The sequence below is a fragment of the Stylophora pistillata genome, chromosome 1 (genome assembly GCF_964205215.1).
Source record: "Stylophora pistillata chromosome 1, jaStyPist1.2, whole genome shotgun sequence".
Lineage (NCBI taxonomy): Eukaryota > Metazoa > Cnidaria > Anthozoa > Scleractinia > Pocilloporidae > Stylophora > Stylophora pistillata.
Window position 1 is genome coordinate 58,568,358 of NC_142519.1, and position 27,577 is coordinate 58,595,934.

The window sequence follows — 27,577 nt, forward strand, 5'->3', positions numbered from 1 at the left end:
ATGAGTTTTTGTTCAAGAGTTTTACCGCTTTCCGTGCTACCTAAGTGTAAGGAAAGACCACAGATTGCCATACGTTGCTTAGAATGATTAGGTAAATTGAAATGCCTAGCGACTGGTTTCGATGTGTCCCTGTCACTCCTTTCCACTGCGCGAAGGTGTTCTCGGAATCGGTCAGCCAATCAGAAAAAGTAGGGCAGCCAGTCAAGACAGCCAATCAGAAGAAGTAGGGGTGATGATAACTCAAAATAAACCATAAATGGTCAGCTACAAGCGCAAGCGCGGGAAAAAAAAGCGAGTGTCCGAGTTATGATCGGTTTTAATTTTGCATCTGATTGGTTGAAAGGGTAGCGGAAATAATCCACACCGGTCACAGGTCATTTTCCTGAAAATCAACCAACAGTGAGTGACGGGGAACTTGTTTCCCTGACAAAGCTTAATTTTAAGATTAAGAATATTTTAAGTCGACTATCGCTTAGCAACATTCCTCACTACAATTTCATGAGAACAACTGAAGGACGCGGTCACGATAACTCACACCTACGACGAAATCACCAGACTGGAAATACTCCGCCCTGATACTAGGAAAAAAATGTTATTACTTTGTCCCGAGAGCGAAAGACGAGAAGATATTAGTTCATCACGAGAATTCGTACTCCATTCCTTCAGGTTTTGCGAGGCAATGCTCTACTTTTAGGTGAGAGAGAACTCTATACCAAGTATATTAAATGTACTTTGTAGATGTGTGTGACACATCCAGGCACGCAAGCATTCTGCACATCAATGTGATCAACCAGGTCAAGGGTGTCTTGAGGGTAAATATTTGTAGAATGATTATTCACTTTTTCTTTGTCTGATATTTTATTGGAATGGAATCAATGGGTCTATTATCATTGCCTTGGGAGGCAGGAAGGAAATATATCTCAGACGACAGTTTTTTTACCGGATTGTGGTCAAATGACGCAGCTTCTTTCGTCTCCAAAAAATTGTTTATTTTTGGTAAATAATTTGGCGACAATCAATTCTTATAACAATAATTTGCTTTCCCCTTTCATTCTTTCACCGGGGAGAAATCTCTAGTCTTGCAGTAAAAAAAGAAAAACAATCGTAATCGCGTGTAAATAAATATTGGTCGGTCTCTGACGATGTATTTTTCGTGGGCGGTTCTGTGAACTCTTCTGTAAAGGTCCCTCAATATCGCGTAGGGTTAACACCTTAATCAGAATACGTTATTTTTAGCTAGCCCTTTGTAAAAGAGCCTTGCCCGCAGAGAGATATTAATGCAAAACAGATGGGTCAGGAAATTTTAATTTATATATTCAATACACTGCGGTTAGATGTAGAGTCCTTTAAGATAATCCTCTGGCAGAACCTCGATGCAATTACCTTCTGAGTAAGCCATGAAAACCACCATAGTTTTTTTTTTAAACTGTTACTTGAAATTTCTTTCGGTATGAAAACCTCAAGTTAAATACGAGGGAATTATGCGTTCTTAATATGAGAAAATGTTAAATATGAGCTCCACGGGTAGCAATATTAGAATAACAAAAGTGACAGAAACTCTATTATATTCGCTTCTCGTAATTAATTAATAGAGAACCAGTTTTATGCGACTTAATGAGTGAAAAACCAGTTAGCCGCACCTAACAGCAAAAAGTACAGATTTCAGATTTTTACAGTTTTTTTCTCTCTTCTTTCAATTTTAAGACTTTAACTTGGATGAAGATTTTCTGGAGAATGCACTAAGCCTTGTAAATAAAGACCAGGTGGAAACCTTTCATCACTTTTGAACGCAACCCCCTGGGGAAATATGACACCTATGCAAGAGTTTGAAAATTGCTCAGAACTCGGCAGGAGTCTGAGAAACCCTGAGATTCGGTGTTTGATAAGTAATTTTGATTTGCTCTTTATTTCGATACGGGCTGAAAGAATTATTTTACCATTCTTGCATGATCTCGAGCCTGCCAAAGCGGTTTGGCAAAATAAACGCAGACTGTCAACGGTGTCAAACAAAAATAATAAACGAAATTTATCGATGAAGAAAATATTCCAGATTGACTTACGTTTACGTATCCTGCACCAGAGGCATATCCTGTCACGGCTATGTCATAACTGACCATGTTTTTGCCATCAGCTGTTTCACTAAACGCCACCGCGCAGTAACCGGTTGTTTGACAAGCAAGAGTGAAAATCAACTTGCTGTTGTTATATCTCCATTGCAGCTTATAGGCGCCGTCTGGAGATCTAGGGTGGTTTTTGAGGTAGCGCTGATCTCACTAAAAGCAAGTGAGGCCAAAGCAAGTGCTACAAAAGCAAAGAGAGCCATGATCAACATTTCGTTTGCTTTGCGTGAGGATGAGGCTTCCAGGTTACGAAAGTGATGATGGGCGCAGATCTATTTTTACTCTGGCCTTCCGAAGCGAAACGCCCCAAATATTAATTCGGCTTCGATTATTTTTTTACTCGGGCTTTCCGAAGGAAACGCCCGAGGTATAAATTCTGCTTTTTTTTTTTTTAATTTTTACTCGGGCTTTCTGAAGGAAACGCCCGAGGCATAAATTCCGCTTTTTTCTTTTTTGTTTTGCGTTCAGCCACAAAACGCAGTTCTACTACATCGCATGCGTAAAATGTAAGCGCATGCGTAGAATGAACCCTAAAGCGCATGGTTTAAAACAAGAAAGCAATAGCTGCTTTCGTGGACAATTCTTTGCTTACATACATACATACATCTTTATTTAACAATGCAGGTTAGAAAGATTGGCAAGACCGAAGTCCTGATGTAGACCTGCCTATCTAAAAATTAAATCCGATCACAATAAAATATATAATGAAAATTGGAAAAACAGAGTGAAATTACTTCTTAAATACAATTATAATTAGATAAGTTAAATAGAAAACAATATTAAATTTACAATTAAAAATACAGAAAGCCATCGTGTTTCACTGAAACACATCAGGAACCTTAGGCAAAATTTATGCTATTGAGAAGATGCTTGTTAGCTTTAAGCTTAATCTTAAACAATCTTAATTTAGCACATTCCTTGACATGATGGGGAAGAAGATTCCATACCAAGGCGGCCCTGTGTTTAAAAGAAGACCTGCCAATTTTAGATCTTGGTCTTGGCACTTCTAAATTTAAAGAATTTCTTAAGGTGTAATTCGTTTTTTCCTTAGAAATTAAAATATTTAGATCCTCCGTATTTAAGCTAAGAAGAAGAAAATAGCCATCGAAAGAAATTCGATGGCTATTACGCCCAATGTATATGCAAAGTCACACACCGTTCGCGGTAGAACCGTACTGAAACTTGTGGAGCGATTTGGGAACGGGTCGTTCCGCGAACTTTACGAGAGATCAATATATTTACCAGCGATCCTTGGTGAGTGAACCTTTTATCGATAAATATCAAGCGAAACCTGCTATATCAAACGAGTTAGGTCATATTATGTTTACATGTAAACACAACCGTGTATTTAGATGTGATCGAGAACCCAGTAGAATACCAAAAGCTACTCTCAAACGTCTCAGAAGAAGGCAGAAAACTGAAGGAATTTGTTTATGAGCGTATTCGTCCAAGCATTACGAAGTCCACTTGGCTACGTTGTTATGTGAAGGTTAGAAGAGTTACAAAGATTATTTGTAAGCTTAATACGAAGAGAGTAAGATTAAATAAAGTTACAAAACAGGATAAGAAGTATTTGTTGAATTGTTTGTTGAGGGTATATCAGAGGATAGCGAAATTGACTCCAATATAGATTGACCCTAGCAAGACAATAATGGCACCATACAGCCAAGCTAATGAATTGGTGTTTCAACAAAATTCAGGACAACAATGTGTTGCAAGGACTTTATGCTCTTGGATTTACAACAACAAACAAGGAATCAATTCTGCTAATGATCTCATGTCAATAATGAGTATTGGAAACCAGTTGTATTCAAGTTTGTCTCAGTTAACCAGAAAATCATTTTTAATGCAGACAGAATTATGCACACTTTTAAATGTGTTCAAAACTGAAGAGCCTTTCAATCACTTGTATCCGAAAATTTCTACAATTTTGTCTTGACAATAGGATGTACTGCAGTTGCTACCTATTGTCAAGGTAACGTGGGCTTGAAAATATTCGATTCTCGTGCGAGGGATATTTATTGTAGAAGCCATCCTCAAAGTAAGTGTCAGCCGCTTGGAGTACCATCACTGAATAGCTTAGTGCATTATTTTCAGAGTATACATAACAATGATATATTTGAGTTGAAAGGGGTTAAAATTAACAAAGTTGAAAATAGTACCCTTTTTCAGAGTCATGCCTGGGAAACCAGAAAGTTCAATGATGTGAGTTGTGCTGTGGCTGTCTATTCACTCTGCTACTCCGTAATAAAATCATGTAGTTATTGGAATTCAAACACCGTATCTAATGTTATTCAGTATGGTAAAAGATTAAATGAAAATTTATCTTTAAACAAGTATCTACTATCAGATGATTTGCGAAAAACTGTTTGTGGAACATTTGCCAAAAAATGTCTGTGGAACTGAAGTAAGTTAAGATCTTAAAAGTGATTACAGAGAAGGAATATTGTCTTATTCAGTTGACGGCAAATCAATTCTTGAAAATCTTTTAAGAAATAATAGCGAATGTACAGGGTTTTAGGATTGGTTTTCAATTTTTTTGTATGATATGTATTTTTAAACCCACAAAAAAGTCAAAAATTTGTGCATTCCCTCTTGGTATTTACTGAAAGTCAAATGCCTCTAAGTGAATATACTAAAATTGTAAATGGCACTGCTTCTCTTGTTGCGGCCATCAACAATATTCAATATTCAGAGATTCTTCTATTAAAAACAATATGAACTACGTATTGAGCAGTAATATTGCTTCAATCTACTGAAATTATCGTATGCAATTCAAGATCTTCATGATTACTTTTAAGGCGATTCATGGCACGGCTCCTAGTTATCTAAGTAACCTGATCTGTATTAGATCATCGTCTAGATATTCGTTACGCAATAATAATACTACATTATTAGAATGTCCAAAAGGGGTTATGCACACAACTTAAGGTGCCCGCTCGTTTCATGCCTCTGCGCCTGCGCTGTGGAACAGCTTGCCTGTGCATATCCGCACGATTGATTCGCAAGAGCTATTTAAGAAATCTCTTAAGACTTATCTTTTTAAGCTAGCGTTTTAGATTTGCACTACAATCTTATCGGTATTTTGTATTTATTTATTTACTTTTTATTCATTCACTCATTTATTGTAATCATTTATTGTAAATAGTATCTTTATTGTAATTATTTACTGTAAATGTTAATTCTCCTGGATTGTAAAGCGCCTTTGATCATCCTATAATGTTAAAGGGCGCTATCTAAGTAAATAAATTATTATTAAATTATTAACTCCCTCTGAGTGATCATTTGGCAACAAACTATGACTCGGTACCAATAATAGATGAAAAATTCCCTTCTCCTTCCAGTTAAAGGCAAATACATTACCTACTCAAGGTTTGTAAAAGCCTTGAAAGTCCTTGAAGGTGCTTGAATTTAGAAATAAAAAATTCAAAGCCTTGAAAGTACTTGAATTTGAGGACTAAGGCTTAATTTTTGCAATGCTCTTTTCTTAAGCAATTTTCTAGTTGAAAATTACAGTACTTTCATGGAAAAGCTGAGAAATAATATTTAATGACTTTAAAATTGCTTATGCAAACCTTTCCAAAAGTGGTCCTCCAATTTTCTAAAAACTTGGCCTTAAAGTCATTGAAAAGTCCTTGAATTTCAACCTTTGGCATCTGTACTGAGGAACCTACTCATAAATGGTAATATATTATTTTGATTGTTGTCTAGTACCAACCACAACAACATTCATTACACTCCAGAAGACAAAAATAAACACAAGTAGACTTATTCGAGACCGGCAATGACGAAATTGCGTGACGACAGTAACAATGGCAATATGGCAGTCACCTAAAGGTAACTCCAGGTGTGAGATATTGAAAGCTCGAGTTCACGTAGCTGTGCGTGTCGTTACTATAGTAATGGGCTTACGTCACACGAAACCAATGACGTTTGTTGGATCGTGAACGTCGTGAACTCTCCAATTTTATTGTGTCATTTGGCAGTGACGAACAAACTAATCTACAGTTTCTATGCCTGATAAACGCATGTGTTTTTATTGTCATGGAAAATTTTCATATTTTCCTTATATTTTGTATGTGAAAGTTTCTGGCATCATGCATAAACAATATTTACTTTTACATATCAACCGGATTAGCGTTTATTTTTTAAATATACTCAGTATTCCTCGATCGCAGAGTACTTTTTTGTGTTCAAATCCACTAGTTTATTTGAGGAAGAAATGATGGGTGTGAAACCTGAGAATTATTTAAAGCTTCCATGGCCAAACTTTGGCTTTACACAAATGAAATCAAGATATGAAAAAAACCTAAAAAAAAACAAGAAAATTAAAGAACACAGGTGCAGGTTATTTAGAGTCTTTGATTGTGTTCAAATGGTTTGAAATGACTTCACTGATTTATTTGATTTGTCTCCTTGCGGTCTTAATTTTTTTTCCAAAAAGTTATGATAATTTCTTTATTACAAAACTACAGCCTCTTAGAAAGACCTCAGCTCGATTTTAGCTTTATCTACCTGTATGTCAGAAGCGTTCCATCAACCAAACTTTTTATCTTTGAATTAGAAGCAGCATTTCAAGATTCATCTTTCTACGAAGTCGAAAAAAAAGATCTGTCTATGCGGTCAACGCCACCTTAAATTTTAGAGCCGATAGATTTTGGGGGCTCGGTGCCCTGTTGTGTTTGCACTGGGGCCGGTCTCGATAAGTCAGGATTCGAGCCCCGGCCGAGGTCACTGTGTTTTGTTAACGTTCGTAGACAGGTAATTTACTCTCCCGGTGTCTCTTCCCCCAAGAAGTTATGATTAAACTGCAAACTGTTTGGAAAACTTGACGCCAGTAACTGATATCTTTCCCAAGGGGAGTTGGGAAGACGCCTAGTGGCTTGTCGCTGAGGAAACTATGATGAACTAAGGAATTAAGGGTGTTTTGGCTTGTGATAATAGAGCGTTTTCACCCCCCATCCCGTCCTATTTCCTCTCCTTTGATGCTGAGTGCGTCCGCTAGGTCTCTCTAATCTTATGATGAAAGAACAAGTAATACTGGTGTGAATACATAAGCCTTTTTCCAATATGAAGCTGTAGTATGAATTTATTTTGGATTTGAGTTTATAGGCGTAAATTTAAAATTTTTTGGTTGGGATGTCTTTTAGGTCTTCAATGGCCGTCGTGACGTGATGTGAAAGGTCAATACAGGTGAAATTTGGAAAGCTTTTAAGCAGGCTTATAAACACAACACCATTCCTCTAAAATTGTGAATCATCATAACACGACGTCCTTATGAAAAGACACTATCTTTGACTACTACATATTGCTTTACATTTAACAGCTATTCACTCGGAAGGGAGGTGGCCATTGGTGGGTATTTACCGAGCTGCGAAAACAGTGAGACAATAGAGCAGAAAAGAACGATTTTAATTTATTTATTCCTGTAACGATTACAATATTTTCGGGCAAAAAATCCCGCGCGTGTTGCTCGGAAGTGAATACCAAAGAATATTTGGAGTTTGAGTACTCGATCAGAGCGTGCATTCAATGCTATCCTTTGTTTTGATATATATTTAGATGATATATAGACAAGATAATAAGAATGGTAACAAAAATAACTACGAGACAAATAAAACTTTATTATGTAAGCAGCGGCGGATATACATTTATTTATAGGTATTAAACACTTACAGCGAGTAATATAATAACAGTTGTGTCGGAGCAAATCACATCAATCCCTTCCACGCGACCTCGCCTTACCAAGAAGATATTACTTGTTATAAACAAAACTATGACGTCCTCAGTCATTACCCTCTTTTGTTCCGCTACTTTTCGTTAATTTCAGTGACTCTCAACCTCTGGTGAAATGCTTTTACTTCCGGGGTAACGCAGTTTGCATTTCCCTATCACCTCTGACTAGTGTTGTAGGGGTTTTACCACTCGCTTGGCGAATTAACAAGAGGTACTGAGACTGTAATTTTCTTCTTTATTCCCCTATACTGCTGCTTCTACTACAGCTAATTTTCTCTCTCTTTCTCCACTGCTTATTCCTACTACTTTCAGCAAGGAGTGCCCCAGTATTAAATACAAAAATCACAGACATGTTTGGGTTAGCTGATCGTGGGAATTTCCAAAACAGGATGTTCAGTGTGGATAAAACTCAAGGTCAGTTTTACCAACCCAAACATGACCACCTAGCAAACTAGTTATCCTCAACCATAACAAGCGATTAAAATGTCTAGCGCGGTGAGAACTGAGCCAAGTTCAACCACACACTAATAATAAATGATCAAAACTATAGATTTATCAAAATAGCACGTAGGGGCGAAAAGGCGAGACTTAATAAAACAAAGGGTAAACCTAAAAACACTCGAAATATCAATCCTTGAAAACGCTCTACAACACTAGTTACAACTTTTTACCTAGCAGATAATTATGCTGTTTTGAAACTTATTATTCAAGAGTATTTAGGTTTTATTTTTTTATGCGATAAACCCGTTCTTGTTTCTGCTTTGGAGGAACTTCGAACTTTTCCTAATAAGCTAACGAGAGTAGCTAGTGTCGAAAATAAAAACCAAAGTAATCACCACGTGCACATCAAATCAAAATAGGGAAGCTATCGAAAAGCAAATTGTACGGTGGCCCATAGGGGACATGACACATTTTTTTTATCGCGCGATAAATGGAGATTATCGCGCGATAAATGATAATCTATCGCGCGATAAATGGAAATTATCGCGCGATAAATGGAAATTATCGCGCGATAAATAATATATTATCGCGCGATAATATTTATTATCACGCGATAATCTATCATTTATCGCGCGATAAATAAATATTATCGCGTGATAATTTTTATTATTATCGCGCTATAATTTATATTATCGCGCGATAATATTTATTATCGCGCGATAATATATCATTTATTGCGCGATAAATTCAATTTTATCGCGCGATATTTCGCACTCCGCGTGTGCGTGATATTAGTCACGCAATCAACACAGTAAGGTAAGATGGCGTTGTTAAGGCATTCTTTAAAAGGACTTTTACTTTTTGGAATAATACATTTATCCAGCGCTGTATTACCGCCTTACGTAGCAATGGCTTGCCTAATACTTTCCAGAGGAACGATATCATCACTCACTAGTTTTCTCTCAATCTGGCTTACTCAGAGATCCTCGCTATTCTTTTGTGTTTTCATGGAATTGAAATAAGCTTGCGCCAGCTGAAACAAGTGCTTAGGCGTCAGGGTCTTCGTAGAAGAAAAGACCATAGTGACATCAAGGAAATTTTAAATGCGATTGAAACTGAACTCGAAGGAAGTGGGAAGAGTATTGGTTATCGCCAAATGCACCAGCGATTACGAATTGACTATGGTCTTGTTGTCCAGAAGGAGACCGTACGAGTTATAATTAAAGAATTGGATCCTGCTGGCGTACATTCATGATCATCAAAGCGATTACGAAGGAGAGAATACCGTGGTAAAGGACCTAACTACATTTGGCACATGGATGGTTACGACAAGCTCAAACCATTTGGGTTTTGCATACATGGGGCTATCGATGGTTATAGCCGACGTATTCTTTGGTTAGAAGTTGGTCGTACAAACAACTACCCAAAAATCATTGCTAATTATTTTACAGACTATATTCGTCAAATTGGTGGAGTCCCGAGGATAGTGCGTGCAGATGCAGGAACAGAAAATGTGTATGTCGCGGGAATACAACGGTTTTTGAGGTCAGGGTGCGAAGATGCATTTTCAGGTGATAAAAGTTTCATGTACGGAAAGTCAGTTAGCAATCAGAGGATAGAGGCTTGGTGGTCTTTTCTGTAGAAAAGTGATGCAAGCTGGTGGATCGACTTTTTTAAAGACATGAGAGATGAGGGTATCTTTTGCAATCATGACCCAGTTCACTTAGAATGCCTAAGATTCTGTTTCATGCCTTTGATTCAAGGAGAGCTCAACAAAGTTGCCATACACTGGAATCTGCACAGGATAAGACCTTCGCATAATGTAGAATCCCCTTCTGGCCGACCAGATGTACTGTATTATGTTCCTGCATGGACAAATGCAACGGATTACCGGACAGAAGTTGACCTAGATGACATTGATGTGATTGATGGTGTATGCTGCGACAGAACAAGCCCCACATATTGTTTGGAGGAATGCAGAGAATTGATTGACATGATTATGCAAGAACAACAATTGCAAGTACCTTCAACTGCTCTAGAAGCCCGTAACTTTTTCGTGGATCTAGTTTATCATATCGACGACAGTTAGTTTAGTTTTTGTATGATGTGTTTTTTTGAAGGGGAATAAATTACACTCGAAAACCTAGCCTCATGAGTCCCCAATGCCACTCTCTTTTCGTGTACGAAGCCCTTCTGGCAAAAGAGGACCGACAGTTCTGGTGACAAATGTGTCAAAGTTAGTTCAGTTCACAACAGTATAACTTCTGCAATTATCAGAAAGTTACCACAAAAATAAAATAAATAATATAAAATTTCCACGGGCTCGGATCGCAGTGTATTATATGAAAATTAGACTGAATATATACTTAACCAATAATTTTATAAAGCATTTTAATTTTATTATCAATCAAGTAATTTAAAACATATTCATATAAACTTCAAAATAGTTGATTTTCATTCTTAAAAAATCAAACGTTATCAAGCCTTAAATAAATTGCCAACACTTGGGACAGTTTCAGTAAGTACTATATAAATTATTATTATAATAAATGCAATAAGCATCGAAATGTCAATTCCTCTCAAATCTAAAAGCTATAACTGGAACGGTAACACGAAAAATACCCTGAAGCTTCCTTTAATTATAATTTCGTTTACTTTACTGAATAAGTACAGCGAGTAATACTGATACTAATAACGCAATTTCCTCTGAATAAAAGTGAAACATCCTTTAAACAATTCTCTTTGTAATAATCACACCAGTTAGAGTAAACTGTGTAAAATTAGCCCTATTTAGGATTGCCAAATATTCCGAGATGCATAGCAATGACGTAGTTCTCGTGTGCAGATTTAGCTGCGAGTTGAAACGAAGTCAATGTCCTAATACTCTGAGGACAGTATGTTGTTCCATTCCTGTCGGAACAATGGAAAGGATGGATATGTGGCAGGGAGATCCAGCACTGCTCCGTAGGTGTATGCGACTGGTCGCCTTTCCGCACCTTCCAGGTTGTTGAAATTGATGGTGATCTTTTCAACGCACACCAAATTAGAGCCAGTACAAAATCTCAACAGCTTTGTTAATTTCTCATCTTCCATTCCCCGAACAAAGCGTTTTAAATAGGATAAGGCTTCCTCCTGAGCTCTGGTCTCCGGGTTTGCTTCGAAAAGTGATATGATCTTCTTGCTGGTTGGCTTGCCCCGTACGAAGATCTCCAGAAGGCAATCTGGAGATGAAAACTGGCGGTGTAGCGGTGACAACGGTGTGCTCCAGCTGTCTACAATATATCTCGGAGTTTGAATGAACTCTTTGTGGGCAATCTACAATACGACATCTTTGACTTGTTTCACTTTGGGAACAGTCTTACAGTCAAAGCGTTCCAGAAGATCTAACCATTCGTTTTCTTGTTCTTCCTCCAGCTTCCCATTCAGGGAGAGGTTAACTAGTTCTCTTTCGTCACTACTGAGGTATGCTAGGAACGATTCAAGCAAAAGATCTTCTTTTACAGCTTCTTCCCCAAAGAGACAGGCTATTGTAAAGGCTTTGCCCAATTTAATTGGAAAAAAACCAACTTGTTGATACCCTTTCACAATTATTGTGGCTATGGCCTCCCACTCAGCAACCTGAAAGTCGTGCCTGATGGCTGGAACTCTCTCATCTTTGCCATTAGTGCACGAGTCATAAAAAGAGTTCCAAAACGCAGATAGTGCATCAAGGAAAACGCCGCTATTATCCAGTCCGTCCTCTTCTTTTCCGAAAGAATTGATCATGACCACGTTAAGAGTGGTGTCCACGACAGCTTTGTCTTTGAAAAGATTTATCATATCCTTCCTAACTTGCACTCTCCTTATCTTTACGATCCTGAAAAAAAAATTTTTTCATATGTTACATCAAATCAAGTAAAGGACGTGTTGGTTTGAGCGGAAGATTTGAATGTGTCAAAAATAGGTGTCACGAGTTTTCCTTCTTTAAACAGAGGCAAATTCTCTCTTAAAAATTAAGTCCACCCAAACACGTCCAGTGTGTGTACCAATGAGAGACTTACTTGCAATGTGATTCTGAGTTGCTTTGCTGCTCTTCCTCAATGGAATTGTCACCGACTATGATGACGTCATCAGTGGGCACATCAACAGTGGGCATCACCACCTGGGTATCGGTTTGGCTGTTCCCCTCTAGCTCGTGGTCTTCATCTCTGTCTTCCGTCTGAAAAAAAGGTACCCCATCGTTTTTCTTAGAAGTACTCGAGTATTTTAAAATATTTGCAAGTGATATGTTTTTTATCAAGTAGTACTTTACTCTGGAGTAGCCTGCTGCTACAGATGAATTTCAGGCCTAATTTTCAACATCCCACAGAAATTTAACCGACACATATGTGGATACCTTACCAGCAAAGAATAACACATAGGAACAAAGATACCGTTGACTTGATGTATTTGAAATAATGTAAAAGACATTGCAGAAAGGGAAATTTTCGCACTTTCTGAGTGGTTAATTTCTATCCCAATTTCTTATTTGCGCAGGTTTGGAGCGGTTGTGACCGTCATAAGAATACGTTGTCAAGTCAAACTTTTTCTATGACATACTGTACAAGGTCACCTAACTAGAACGGGATAGTGTACAGCTCGGTCAGTAGAGAACCAGTTGGCCATTTCCGATATACTAAAATTCTAACTATGCTCCGAGCCTCTGGGGAATAAAAGAAAAGAATCACTTATTCATTCCTCAACCTTAAAACTATTTCTTTCGTTTTGTTCCCCAAACCTCGGGAGCAAGTCTGAATTTTAATATATGGAAAACGATCAATTCAAGTAATAAAAACTCCAATTGCCGTTACTTCAGTGATAAAGATTTTGCCTGAAAAAAAAAAAAAAAAAACCGCCATCATTAATCGGTCTACAGTATGTTTTCTTTATATATCTTCCTGACCTGTTCTGGCGCTAACTGGGCTAAGTAGTTCTGACGGAAATGCCGCCCTCGGTCTGCCGATAAGTTGCTGGTACCCGTCCTAGTCAAGGAAGCGCTATTTTTCTGTGAAGAGTAACAAACAGCCATTATATCTTGATTTTATGGGCGTCGTGGGCGAAAGAGTACCAGTTTGTATCGTCATTATCATCCTTATATATATATATAATAACAGCAGTGATATCAACAAACCAACCCTTTTCTTCTTTTTGCGCCTTGGAGCAATTCCGTTACTGCAAGAACAATTTTGAAAAGTACATAGTAAATACTACTGATTCAGTAAAATCATCCCATGCTACCGCAAGAACCAGCACAAATGGTCCTAGATAAAATAATAGATAATGGATAATAACTTAGCCAAGCGATAAAGTTGGCACGAAAATAATGGCGATTGGCTAAAAATTGCGGAAGGAGAGGTGGACAGCGGCGCACTTAAGACTATAACTTTAAGGGTATAACCTTGGCCACGCTTACTTAGTTGCTTTTTGGACAGGAATGTTTTCTTAATAATGAAGACATTAATGACAGAATCTAGGTACAAGTACTGAAGAGCAAATATTCTTCTTTGTTTTTGATCGCTGACCTCCACCTCACTGTTTTGACGTGGGATAACCTCCACTTATTCCGTAGATGTACATTATGTGATCCGGCCATTCTTTAAGAAGAGAGAGGGGTATTTTATATCGACACCGAAATAAGGATAATTTTGAAGTTACTTACTTTGGACTGCCATCCTCCTCGCTATCCGCCTCCTCAGCTAATAGTTTTAAGGGCGGTATTGTCCCTATTTCGCCGAGGACGAAGAGACAGTCGTCCAGTGCAGGTTCGACATTTCCATGTTGGTCAAATCCTTTAAATGTAATTTCTAGGTCGTCATCGCATAATGGAATTGGATCGTCTCTCGGTTCCATGAAAAGGACTTTACCTTCCGCATTCTCTGCAAGTAAGGAGGGGTCTAACACATCGCCTGGTGCAGTGCAGAGGGAGAAGTAAACTGGAAATAACTGTAGCGAGCCAATCCAATCGTACACTGCAGCCATTGTTTGGTATGGTTTGAAAGCTCGCTTAACCATTCCCAAGTCGATGTGACGCACACGAACATAAACTTGTGGTTCATCTATGCCCGGTTCCTCCAACACTCTACCTAAGCAAGCGGCGTGAATTCCTTCGACATTCTTAGCTCTCCTAATTTCTTCCATCAACGCGTCTTCTTTCTGCTTCTTTTTTGCGCGATCGATGCGTAGGCTTTCTTCGTACTTTTCATCTTGCGTCTCTTGGAGTTGGGCCCGTTCTTGCGAGCTTCTTAAAAGCCCAGAATTCCTCACCTCGGAGTACGACTCTCCTACTTTCGTTTCCTGTGATACACGTTCTTTTCTTTTTGTTTTCAGATACAGGCGAACACGGGTAAGCTTGTAAAGATTGAAATATGACTGAAGGGAGAATTCGATCTCTTTCCCTTCAGGGGTGATAAGCTTATCAATCTTCTCGCCACTAAAGTTAGCTAAATCAGAATCCATTTCTAGCCATCTTCCAAACGCGGATCCACCTTGAGGAAAAAACAAATTGCGAGCCTCGTCAATAATGTCGGACGTTCCGCTAATTCCAGGCAACGAAACTGACCTCGTTCCACCCCCAGTAGATTGTCTTACTGCGAGGTATCTTCCCTTCTCCTACGAGAAGTGCAGCCAGCCAATTTCGAACTTTCGGTATCGTGACTTAGCGTTGGAAGTCGAGGAAGCTTTTTTGCCCTCCGACGCAGAATGACGAGATCCCTTAGTTGATCTCAGTTTTTCAATCAAATATTGTTTTCTCTCCTCTATGTCCTTATTTTTCCCCTTCTTTTCTTCCCTCTCACAAAACAGACGGAGAGCGTACAGGTCAGCTTTTGCCTTTAACCCCAGGTCCATCAGGAAGAACTCAGGGCAATATATCACAGCAGAACCGTCCATCTTAAATAAAAATACATAACCATAAATAGTAACGATAACGAGGTCGATAATTATAATGTATGCAAAACGAGGATCCATGACAGAGCTAAGGCAATATAGTAGGGAATCAAGTATTCGAGACGAGTCTAGCCTTCAAAAGCAGGGGTTTTTAGGAGATTGCGTAACATTCTTCCCCACATGTGTAAGACGATCCTCTATTAATAACACCATCGTGGGAGGCTATGAAGTGTCACGAAATCGCTCCCAAAAAAAAAATTATAATAATTCCTTTCATTCTGCTTGTTCTTTCGTTCTTCCCTCGGCGACTCAATCGCAAACGCTCGTGATGAGCATAGTTACTTAAGAGCCCTACTGAACTAGTATATATGGGTGTTCAGTACTTTTACTTCATATTATGTTTACAAAGTGACTGCCGTGATAAGAAAATTGTGCAATATCTTTCGCCATTCAACTGACAACAGATCCATTGTATATTTCCGTGTTCCCGCTTTACTCTTAAACGCTTCATCATTATTTTTACGAAATGAATACGGTATTTCAAATATTTGTGGATCAACTTAACTCCTGCTCGAGGAACTTCAATCAGACGTGACCGTTAAAAAGACTAAATGGTTTACGTTCACTATGTATATACAGCTACAACGCTATACTGGCAACAACGCTCTTGTCGACACGTCTGCCTTCTAGAAATTTACAAACTTGCAATGTAATCATAAAGATTAGATAATCCACTGTTGTTCTTAGACACTGACAGTCATCCCTGAAAGCGTCTCGTAGGAATTCGTAAAATGAAGGTTTACTGTGCTGATTTAAAGAGCTATATGTAGTACTATTGCAACGAACTGCTAGATGATCTTTTTAAGTAAATAAAACGAACTATTGACCTCAAAACATACCTCCTCAACTGTAGTAGCCATTGTTGTCCACGGAAACAACGTGCGTGACAGCCGATTACGTGCCCTGACAAGTTTCCACCTATCACGTGATAAATGATAAATTATCGCTTGATAATATTTAACAATTATTCCACGAGCGCGCGTTGGATATGAGATGATAGATAGCCAACGAGGCGCGTAGCGCCGAGTTGGCTATAATCATCTCATAACCAACAAGTGCGAGTGGAATAATTCTTTTATTAAAAACGCCCCCAATAAATATTTATTTTGTAAGAAGAAACCGGATTTTTTAGCACCCTTTTGATTTTAAGCTGACGCGTATGCTTACCATATTTGTAGATTTTGGTATATTGGCTCATATACCATAATGGCTTAGCCAATAGAAAGTCTTGAATTGCATTATCCAATGATCCAGTTTTTAATAGTTATTATTATCGCGCGATAATAAATATTATCACTCGATAATATTTATTATCGCGCGATAATTTCCATTTATCGCGCGATAAATGATAAATTATCGCGCGATAATAAATATTATCGCGCGATAAAAAATATTATCGCGCGATAATAATAAAAATTATCGCGCGATAATTTCCATTTATCGCGCGATAAATGATAAATTATCGCGCGATAATAATAAATATTATCGCGCGATAATAATAAAAATTATCGCGCGATAATTTCCATTTATCGCGTGATAATCTCCATTTATCGCGCAATAATCTTCCTTTATCGCGCGATAACTTTTCATTTATCGCGTGATAATTTCCATTTATCGCGCGATAATTTCCATTTATCGCGCGATAATTTCCATTTATCGCGCGATAATTTCCATTTATCGCGCGATAATCTATCATTTATCGCGCGATAAAAAAAATGTGTCATGTCCCCTATGCGCCACCGTAAAATTGGGAAAATCTTGATACCCGTGCGGGTAAAAAATGGCGGTGACTAGATTGCGATGTTCTTCAGAATTTTCTGCTGGGAGGAAGGGGGATTGGGCACTAAGATAAAACTAATGCAAAGCAGGTTTACCATCAAAACTTGATCAAAAACTACTTCATTGTTTCAAGGTCACTATGGTAATTATAGTTTTATGTTTCTATGATTATCACGAAGGTGAAAATGCAAGAAAATAGGCAGTTATGCTGGCCAGGAAAATAGCAGTAGACGGGAAAATCACATGACCGGTGTTCGGTTTAGTTCCAGTCTTCGCTTCCATCGCTTCCATCGCTTCCGTTATCATGTTATGTTTGCCACTTAGTATCCCGGTTACTGTGTGTTTTGACAGGTTGACGTTTGCATCAGTTCCACTTAAAGCCCACACAATTGTTACTTGGGTATCATCCTGATAATGATAGTAATACAAAGACTTGATGAATGAAGGAACGAAGGAACGAAGGCAACGAGGGAATAAGGGAACGAGGGAACAGCAAAATGAGGGAACAAGGGAACAAGGGAACGAAGGCACGATGGAACGAGGTGACGAGGGAAAGAGGGAACGAGGGAATAGGGGAACGAGGAAACGAGAAATCAGAGAAACGAAGAAATATATTGGATGAGTGAATGAGTAAGTGAGGAATGAATGAATATGAATGATTGAATGAATGAAGAAGTAAACGAGTTTGAATCATTGTGGATAAGTGCATAGATGAAGGATAAATGAATGTATGAATGAATGAATAGGAGTATGATTGGACGGATGAGAAACAAATTGAAAGCCTGTTACTTGTTCTTTACATTTAAAGAAAACTGATAACCAACCATATTGGCCCGTTATATATTATGAAAAACTCCTCTATTCATAGTACATAGTTTTCAATTTCTCACACAGATTTATTTCTTAAAATTTTGGCACGACCTCAATATGCAAAGCCATCGGTGACCAGCTTTCTTTCCTCGAATTAAGCCAAATTTTGTGATTGATTTTTAGAGCCTGCAGTGTCTGGCTAAAAGTCTTACCTGGAACTGCACATCATCGGCGGTGTCTCCTGTTACAGCATCCCTGGAGAACTCCACCATGGTTGTACCGTCCTTTTCACTCACCTTTGTGAGGAGGAAGCTTTGCTTTGGGTTTCTGGTTGGTTTTGATAAGGACGTGCTCCAGTAATTCTGTTAGCAAACGAAGGCAAATGCTATTGATTTTAAATTGCATATTTATAGAGTTTGTTAAAGGTTGGCGGGCCCTACCTAGTATTTACTCTAAAATAAAAGTTCATCTATGTTATTTTCACTCTTTCGTTTGTCTCTCTTTCATTTGCAATGCGTTTGTGAGTCAGTCACGGAATGGGTAACTCACAGAGTCAATTTATCAGCTAATAGTCAGTAAGTCAGTCAGTCAGCGATTCAGTGAGTCACCAACTCAGTCAGTTTTTATTAAGTCAGTCAGTCATTTAGTAAATTAGTTATCCAATAAAAAAAAATAAAAGCAAAGTGTCAATGTGTTAAACAAAAATAAGAAACGAGATTTATCGATGAAGAAAATATTGCTGATTGACTTACATCTACGTATCCTGCACCAGAGGCATATCCTGTCACGGCTATGTCATAATTGACCATGTTTTTGCCATCAGCTGTTGTGGTAAATCCTACAGCACACCAACCGGTTGTTTTACAGGTCATCTTGAACATCAGTTTGCTGTTGCTGTAGGTCCATTCGAGTTTGAATGAGCCATCGGGAGACATGACACTTGCGTATTTTGGAGGAGCCATTGGAGTCGTAGGAGCCACCGATTCTTTTGTCGACATCATTGTTGCCGATGGTTGTATGGCTGTTGTTGATGGCAACGGCGGAGGTTCGTTCGCTAAAGAAATCAAGTTATATCTCCCATCCAATATTTTGGTCTTGTCGTGTTTTGACAAACCATTATTGTTCGCATCACTGGTGACTTTCGAGGCGAATATCACTTTAACTTCGGTGTTATTCTGCACAAAGGAAAAAAATGAATAAAACAAAGGAAATATTGCAGAAAGATGGGTTTTCCTCAGTTTCGAAGGGGGTGGGGGGACGAGGTGGTAGGTGGTTTGAGAACAGATGCTGGGGATGAATCGTTCAATGGGGATCTGTTAGACATGTTCCCTAAGATTATCTTTCTTCCATATTTTCTGTAGAAAATTCTTTGGATAGGGTGAATGGGGGAGGGGGGGGGGGGGTCTAAGATATTCGTTTTCTTCCCACCTGAAGGATCTCCGGTGAAGGATTTCCGCTGCGAAGAACTCGGCTTTTCGGCATGAAAAGATATCATATCGACTTAAAACTAGAAAAGGCCAATTTAGAGCAGTGTTGTCATCTTTACGCTACTAAATCGTATCATTAATACCTTAAATTGGACGTCTTCAGCATCTCCCGTCTCAGCATCCCTGTAAAACTCCACAGTGGTTTTCCCACCAGCTTCAGAGGCTGATATGAGTTTGTAACTTTGTATTCCATCTTTTTTCGGTGGTCCTGGCCCTCGGCTCCAGTAATCCTGTCAAAACAAAGTCCAACCGTCTCAGGTTTACCATAAAGCGTCAAAGTGAAAAACACCACCGTGTATAATTTCAACCTAAATTTTTTATATAGAGAATTTCTCGATTGAGTATCGTAGAACCAAATCCACCGTACTGAGGGCAGCCGATCAGAAAAAGTAGGAGCGATGACAACTCAAAATAAACCATATATGGTCAGCTACAAGCGCAAGCGCGGGAAAAAAAAAAGCGCGTGTCCGAGTCATGATCGGTTTTAATTTTGCATCTGATTGGTTGAAAGGGTAGCGGAAGTAATCTACAACAGTCACGTTCAGATCATTTCCAAGAAAATTAACCAACAGTGAGTGACGGGGAACTTGTTTGCCTAACAAAGCTTAATTTTAAGATTAGGAATATCGTAAGTCGACTGTAGCCTAGCAACATTCCTCACAATAATTTCATGAGAACAACTGAAGGACGCGGTCACGATAACTCACACCTACGGCGAAATTACCAGACTGAGAGCGTGAAAGACGAGAAGATAATATTTTATCACGAGAATTCGTACTCCATTTCTTCAGGTTTTAATAATAATAATAATAATGATACGTATGATAATAATAATAATAATAATAACAATAATAAATTACATTTATATAGCGCAGACCTCTATATGAATATATTCAGTCGCGCTTCACAAGATCGTAAGATAAAATTATGGCAAAAGTAACTGAGATATAAGAGACAATACTCTACTTTTAGGTGATCACGACAGAGAACTACATACTAAGTATGTTAAATGTACTGTGGATATGTGTGTGACACGTCGAGGCATGCAAGCATTCTGCACATTACTGTGGTCAACCAAGTCGAGGGTTTCTGAAGGGTAAATATATGTAGAATGATTATTCGATTTTTCTTAGTCTAACATTTTATTGGAATGGAATCTATGGATCTGTTATCATTGCCTTGGAAGACAGGAAGGAAATACATCTCAGACGACAATTTTTACTGGGTTGTGGTCAAAGGAAGCAGCTTTTGTTGTCTCTAGAAAATGTTAATTTTTTTGGTAAATAATTTGGCGACAATCCATTACTATCACACTAATTTGCTCACCATAAAAAACAAATTGCTTACCATAGTTTTTTTTTTTTTTTTTCAACCTGCTACTTGAAATTTCTTTTGGTATGACTACCTCAAGTTGAATACGAGGGAATTAAGCGTTCTTAAGAAAATGTTAAATATGAGCTCTAGGGCTGGCAATATTAGAATAATAAAAAAAGAAACAGAAACTCTATTATATTCCCTTCTCGTAATTAATTACTAGAGAACCATATTTACGCGACTTGATGAGTGAAAAACCGTTAGCCGAACCTAACAGCAAAAAGTACAGTTTTCACACTTTTACAGTTTTGTTTCTCTCTTCTTTCAATTTTATTAGATGAAGATTTTCTGATAAATGCACTAAGCCTTGTAAGTAAAGACCAGGTGGAAACCTTTCAGCATCTTTGAACGCAACCCCCTGGAGAAATATGAAACAAGAATGTCGTTTCCACAATGCTCAGAACACGGCAGAAGTCTGAGAAACCCTGAAATTCGCTGTTTGATACATAATCTTGATTTGCTCGGCTTTATTTCGAAAGAATTATTTTACCATTCTTGCATGATCTCGATGCCTGCCAAAGCGGTTTGGCAAAATGAAAGCAAACTGTCAATGTGTTAAACAAAAATAAGAAACGAAATTTATCGATGAAGAAAATATTTCAGATTGACTTACATCTACGTATCCTGCACCAGAGGCATATCCTGTCACGGCTATGTCATAATTGACCATGTTTTTGCCATCAGCTGTTGTGGTAAATCCTACAGCACACCAACCGGTTGTTTTACAGGTCATCTTGAACATCAGTGTGCTGTTGCTGTAGGTCCATTCGAGTTTGAATGAGCCATCGGGAGACATGACACTTGCGTATTTTGGAGGAGCCATTGGAGTCGTAGGAGCCACCGATTCTTTTGTCGACATCATTGTTGCCGATGGTTGTATGGCTGTTGTTGATGGCAACGGCGGAGGTTCCTTCGCTAAAGAAATCAAGTTATATCTCCCATCCAATATTTTGGTCTTGTCGTGTTTTGACAAACCATTATTGTTCGCATCACTGGTGGCTTTTGAGGCGAATATTACTTTAACTTCAGTGGTGTTCTGCACAAAGGAAACACAAAAATAAAACAAAAGAAATTTTTCGAGAAGATGATTGATTGAGAAATCTTAGGCTGGGTTTTCCTTTTTCGAAGGGCGTGGGGGACGGGGTGGTAGGTGGGCTGAGAACAGATGCTGGAGGTGAATCGTTCAATGGGGATCAGTCACACATGTTCCCTAAGAATATACTTCTTCCATATTTTCTGCAGAAAATTCTTTAGACAGGGTGGGTGAGGGGGGTCTAAGACACTCGCCCCCTCCCTCCTGAAAGATTTCCACTCCCCCTCCCCTATCTGAAAGCTTTAAGCCAGATTTTACGCATGACATCCCTGTCAAAGAACAAATGAAAAATTATATCTGTATATTCACATTTATTATCACTGCAATTATAACGTATAGGATCTCTGAAATTTTTCTCTTTTCTTCACTCCTTAATTGGAAAAATTAAAAAAAAATAACCTGTCATATCAACACTCGGTAATTTCAGTAGAACCCGAGAAGACCCGTTACGCCTAACCTAATAGTATAGCTTCGCACAAAAACTTCATGCACCCATCCTACTCATGTGGCAACTTTTTTAATCCTATTCAAACTACGAACAACTTGGCTTTCCGACACAAAGAAAAGATATCTAATCGACCTAAAACTAAAAAAGGGCGAATTTAGAGCAATGTTGTCTTTCAAGCTGTTAAATCTTATAAATCCCTATAATATATCTTTCTTCCATATTTTCTGAAGAAAATTCTTTGGATGGAGTGGATGGGGGGGTCTAAGGTACTCGTTTTCTTCCCCCCTGAGGGATTTCCGCTAAAGGATTTCCGCTGCGAACAACTCGGCTTTCCGGCATGAAAAGATATCATATCGACTTAAAACTAGAAAAGGCAAATTTAGAGCAGTGTTGTCATCTTTACGCTACTAAATCGTATCATTAATACCTTAAATTGGACGTCTTCAGCATCTCCCGTCTCAGCATCCCTGTAAAACTCCACAGTGGTTTTCCCACCAGCTTCAGAGGCTGATATGAGTTTGTAACTTTGTGTTCCATCTTTTTTCGGTGGTCCCGGCCCTCGGCTCCAGTAATCCTGTCAAAACAAAGTCCAACCGCCTTAGGTTTACCATAAAGCGTCAAAGTGAAAAATGCCACCGTTTATAATTTCAACGTAAATTTTTATATAGAGAATTTGTCGATTGAGTATCGTAGAACCAAATCCAACGTACTCAGGGCAGCCAATCAGAAAAAGTAGGAGCGATGATAACTCAAAATAAACCATATATGGTCAGCTACAAGCGCAAGCGCGGGAAAAAAAACAAGCGAGTGACCGAGTCATGATCGGTTTTAATTTTGCATCTGATTGGTTGAAAGGGTAGCGGAAGTAATCTACACCAGTCACGTACAGATCATTTCCTAGAAAATTAACCAACAGTGAGTGACGGGGAAACTTGTTTGCCTAACAAAGCTTAATTTTAAGATTAGGAATATCGTAAGTCGACTGTAGCCTAGCAACATTCCTCACAACAATTTCATGAGAACAACTGAAGGACGCGGTCACGATAACTCACACCTACGGCGAAATCACCAGACTGAGAGCGTGAAAGACGAGAAGATAATATTTTATCACGAAAATTCGTACTCCATTTCTTCAGGTTTTAATAATAATAATAATAATAATACGTATAATAATAATAATAATAATAATAATAATTTACATTTATATAGCGCAGACCTCTATATGAATATATTCAGTCGCGCTTCACAATATCGTAAGATAAAATTATGGCAAAAGTAACTGAGATATAGGAGGCAATACTCTACTTTTTGGTGATCACGACAGAGAACTATCCACTAAGTATGTTAAATGTACTGTGTATATGTGTGTGACACGTCGAGGCGTGCAAGCATTCTGCACCTTCCTGTGGTCAACCAAGTCGTGGGTGTCTGAAGGGTAAATATATGTAGAATGATTATTCGCTTTTTCTTAGTCTGACATTTTATTGGAATGGAATCTATGGATCTATTATCATTGCCTTGGAAGACAGGAAGGAAATACATCTCAGACGACAATTTTTTACTGGGTTGTGGTCAAATGACGCAGTTTTTTTTGTCTCTAAGAAATGTTAATTTTTTTGGTAAATAATTTGGCGACAATCCATTACTATCACACTAATTTGCTCACCATAAAAAACTAATTTGCTCACCATAGTTTTTTTTTTTTTTTTACACTTTACACACTTTATTTTTCTTTTTCTTACAAAATAATTTAGATTATGTTGACCCGCAGATAGCAAATTTGCTATTCGAGGCGGGTCAATCATCAACAAACATTATTTACAATATATAAAGAAAATTAAAAACTAAATAATTAGATATTGTTAAGTTATAAAAAGAAGCATAGCTGGCAAATACATCAATAGTTGTTCAATAAAGTATAGAAGCAAATACATTAGTACTGAAAGCAATCGGATCAATTTGTTTTAATTATGCAGTCCTTAAGTTTAGAGGAGATCTTTTCAACATCAAGATAGGAATCTTCATTATCTAGTATCTGAAATAAAGACGTTTTAATTTGTTTATTAAAGGAATGTTTTGATAACGTTTTGAATTCTTTCGGTATCTTATTCCAAATTTTGACACCAACACGCGAGAAAGCCTTTTTTTGTAGGTTAAGTCTAGAGTACTTTGTACTAAAGAGCTGCGATTTGGATGATCGAGTATTGTAGGTATGAATATGAGATGTTTTAGTAAATAGTTTCAAAATATTAATGGGAGCCCTCTGGTTGTGCACGTCAAACATAAGTTTACTTACGGCTTCATAATATAGGAACGTTACTTGGAATTTCTTTTGGCATGTCTACCTGAAGTTGAATACGAGGGAATTATGCGTTCTTAAGAAAATGTTAAATATGAGCTTCACGGCTGGCAATATTAGAATAACAAAAGAAACAGACACTCTATTATATTCCCTTCTCGTAATTAATCACTAGAGAACCATATTTACGCGACTTAATGAGTGAAAAACCGGTCAGCCGAACCTAACAGCAAAAAAGTACAGTTTTCACACTTTTACAGTTTTGTTTCTCTCTGCTTTCAATTTTATTGACTTTAACTTAGATGAAGATTTTCTGAAGAATGCACTAAGCCTTGTAAATAAAGACCAGGTGGAAACCTTTCAGGACCGTTGAACGCAACCCCCTGGGGAGATATGAAACAAGAATGTTGTTTCAACATTTCTCAGAACACGGCAGAAGTCTGAGAAACCCTGAAATTCGGTGTCTGATATATAATCTTGATTTGCTCAGCTTTATTTCGAAAGAATTATTTTACCATTCTTGCATGATCTCGATGCCTGCCAAAGCGGTTTGGCAAAATGAAAGGAAACTTTCAATGTGTTAAACAAAGATAAGAAACGAAACTTATCGATGAAGAAAATATTGCAGATTGACTTACATCTACGTATCCTGCACCAGAGGCATATCCTGTCACGGCTATGTCATAATTGACCATGTTCTTGCCATCAGCTGTTTCACTAAACGCCACCGCGCAGTAACCGGTTGTTTGACAAGCAAGAGTGAAAATCAACTGGCTGTTGTTATATCTCCATTGCAGCTTATAGGCGCCGTCTTGAGATTCTAGGGCGGTTTTCGAGGTTGCGCTGATCTCTCTAAAAGCAAGTGAGGCCAAAGCAAGTGTTACAAAAGCAAAGAAGGCCATGTTCCACCCTTTGTTTGCCTTACGTGAAGATGAGATGTTCGGGCAAGTACGCTCAGGTTAAGAAAGTAATGATTATTGATCTCACAGATGTATTTACAATAGCTACGGGATTACGTCACAATGTCGTTTGTTGGATCGGGAACGTCGTAAACTTTCTAATTTTATGGTGTCATTTGGCAGCGATGACGAAACTAATCTAGAATTTCTATGCCTGATAAACGCCTGTCTATTTTGTCATTGAAGATTTTCATATTTTGCTTATATTTTGTGTGCGAAAGTTTCTGGCATCATGCAGAAACAATATCGACTTTTACATATCAACCGGATTAGCGTTTATTTTTAAAACGTAGTCAGCATTCCTCGATCGCAGAATTCTTTTTCGTGTTCAAATCCACTAGTTTATTTCAGGAAGAAATGATGGGTGTGAAACCTGAGAAATATTTAACGCGTTCATGGTCAAACTTTGGCTTTACACAAATGAAATCAAGATAGGAAAAAAAAAAACAAAAAAAAACAAGAAAATTAGAGAACACAGGTGCCGGTTATTCAGAGTCTTTGATTATGTTCAAGTGGTTTCAAATGACTTCACTGATTTGCCTCCTTGCGGTCTTAATTACTTTTCAAAAAGTTATGATAATCTCTTTACTGACAAATCTACAGCCTCTTAGAAAGACCTCAGCTCGATTTTAGCTTTATCTACCTGTATGCCAGAAGCGTTCCATCAACCGAACTTTTTATCTTTGAATTAGAAGCAGCATTTCAAGATTCATCTTTCTGCGAAGTCGAAAAAAAAGATCTGTCTATGCGGTCAACGCCACCTTAAATTTTAGAACTGATAGATTTAAGGGGACTCGGTGCCCTGATGTGTTTGCGCTGGGCCCAGCCTCCTTAACTCAGGATTCGAGCCCCGGTCAAAGTCACTGCGTCGTATTTTTAGACAGGTAATTTACTCTCCCGGTGTCTCTTCCCCCAAGAAGTTATGATTAAACTGCAAACTGTTTGGAAAACTTGACGCCATAAACTGAAATCATTCCCATTGGGAGTTAGGAAGATCATCCTAGTGGCTTGTTGCTGAGGAAACTAAGATGAACTAAGGAATGAGGGGTGTTTTGGCTTGTGATAGTGACGAGCAGTCTCGTGACGTCACATAACCACACTCCGCCTGTAAGTCGATCATTGTTCTAGACAATTCTGGAATTTCCCAGATATTTTTCACGTAACAAATGACTTACCGCCAAGAGCAAGATAATCAAGTGGTTGTCTCATGCCATTAGGTAGCATGCATTGACAGGATACATTACCGGATTCCCTTGATTTGAGACACTTTCAGCCTTTTGAACACGGTATTTTTGATATCAGCTTCGTAATAAAAATTCACAGCCTTCCCCAATTCGCAAATAATTACAATCGCTTTTATGACGAAAGCATTTGATGACCATGTAACATATCGTTTGCAAATAGTTTGAACTAGTCACAACTTTGCATAAATTAACTTTCTTTGTTGATCAAATTTTTGAATTAATGATTGCGTGAAAAGAGCTGAGAAGAGGCTCCAATATTAAAATATTCTCAGCTCTTCTCACGCAACCATTACTTTTTCGTGCGTCTACCGAATCAGTTCCAACAGTAGGGGGTTAGCATTAATTCTAATTTTCTCTCTCTTGCTGCGATTCCAGCTATTGTTCATCGATGTCGTTATCTTTTTATTTGGCCTCCCATGGCTCTTAATAGGGGTATCCTTGTTTACAATATTTGCCTCATTAGCATAAGCAATTCAGTTTCTGATGGAGCTAAAAATAAATCAGTTCTGAATATCGAAACGTAAAAGTACGATTAACTCGGCCAATGAATACGAGCCTGATGCATTGAATACTTTTTGTGCAACACGGGTTTAAAAACTCAAAAGTTTACATAGAATGTATGAGCTCATTAGCGCTTTTGCCACTCAGAAATTTTGCAGTTTTTGATGGACTATTTCTACTTGAATATTACACCCAAAGAGCTAAAACTTTCACCATGTACTAAGGTTTTCTAGCTCTTACCTGCCTGAAGTCAATTTGTATCTAACATGCTTCCTTCTTTACGCAAAGCCGTATGCAAATGAGCAAAAATGTAAACAATGACG

General features: G+C 38.1%; 2 protein-coding genes, 2 long non-coding RNA genes and 1 pseudogene across 5 annotated transcripts; 1 reads left to right on the forward strand and 4 right to left on the reverse strand.

Moving 5' to 3' along the window:
• The first annotated feature begins 9,300 nt into the window (after positions 1 to 9,300).
• Positions 9,301 to 10,684, forward strand: LOC111321086 (uncharacterized; annotated as a pseudogene).
• LOC148743378 (uncharacterized) lies at positions 10,672 to 16,607 on the reverse strand. Of its 2 annotated transcripts, XM_088726130.1 has the most exons (6): positions 16,100 to 16,604; positions 13,975 to 15,203; positions 13,451 to 13,487; positions 13,219 to 13,320; positions 12,338 to 12,495; positions 10,672 to 12,153 (listed from the first exon to the last, which is right to left on the reverse strand). In XM_088726130.1, the coding sequence occupies exons 2-6, from the start codon at positions 14,769 to 14,771 to the stop codon at positions 11,613 to 11,615; spliced, it is 1,635 nt and encodes a 544-aa protein (XP_088582256.1). In that variant the 5' UTR covers positions 14,772 to 15,203; positions 16,100 to 16,604; the 3' UTR covers positions 10,672 to 11,612. The 2 variants fall into 2 exon arrangements, with proteins under 2 accessions (XP_088582256.1, XP_088582262.1); XM_088726136.1 differs by lacking the exon at positions 13,219 to 13,320 and having other exon boundaries at positions 16,100 to 16,607.
• Positions 16,608 to 17,115: 508 nt separating this feature from the next.
• On the reverse strand, positions 17,116 to 18,438 carry LOC148743379 (uncharacterized). Its single transcript, XR_015989123.1, has 2 exons — positions 18,062 to 18,438; positions 17,116 to 17,447 (listed from the first exon to the last, which is right to left on the reverse strand). It is a non-coding gene; the product is annotated as an uncharacterized LOC148743379 (long non-coding RNA).
• LOC148743380 (uncharacterized) lies at positions 18,142 to 24,590 on the reverse strand. Its single transcript, XM_088751064.1, has 7 exons — positions 24,572 to 24,590; positions 23,606 to 23,679; positions 22,679 to 22,825; positions 21,324 to 21,746; positions 19,420 to 19,566; positions 18,602 to 19,024; positions 18,142 to 18,234 (listed from the first exon to the last, which is right to left on the reverse strand). Exons 1-7 carry the CDS (start codon positions 24,588 to 24,590, stop codon positions 18,142 to 18,144), a joined length of 1,326 nt encoding a protein of 441 aa, XP_088607190.1.
• A 511-nt stretch (positions 24,591 to 25,101) lies between these two features.
• Positions 25,102 to 27,047, reverse strand: LOC148743381 (uncharacterized). Its single transcript, XR_015989129.1, has 3 exons — positions 26,685 to 27,047; positions 26,153 to 26,226; positions 25,102 to 25,402 (listed from the first exon to the last, which is right to left on the reverse strand). It is a non-coding gene; the product is annotated as an uncharacterized LOC148743381 (long non-coding RNA).
• Between the last annotated feature and the right edge of the window lie 530 nt (positions 27,048 to 27,577).

What these genes read in the sequence shown, in the direction of transcription:
- LOC148743378 (XM_088726130.1), bottom strand. Translation starts at nt 14,771, where the DNA reads ATGGATTCTGATTTAGCTAACTTTAGTGGCGAGAAGATTGATAAGCTT. An exon ending in GAGGAGGATGGCAGTCCAAA is followed by an intron (nt 13,488 to 13,974) that starts GTAAGTAACTTC and finishes TTGTTCTTGCAG; the next exon opens with TAACGGAATTGCTCCAAGGC. An exon ending in CCCAGTTAGCGCCAGAACAG is followed by an intron (nt 12,496 to 13,218) that starts GTCAGGAAGATA and finishes CCTTTTTTTCAG; the next exon opens with ACGGAAGACAGAGATGAAGA.
- LOC148743380 (XM_088751064.1), bottom strand. An exon ending in CTGAAGACGTCCAATTTAAG is followed by an intron (nt 21,747 to 22,678) that starts GTATTAATGATA and finishes TCCTTTGTGCAG; the next exon opens with AACACCACTGAAGTTAAAGT. An exon ending in CTGGTGCAGGATACGTAGAT is followed by an intron (nt 18,235 to 18,601) that starts GTAAGTCAATCA and finishes TAAAATCAATAG; the next exon opens with CATTTGCCTTCGTTTGCTAA.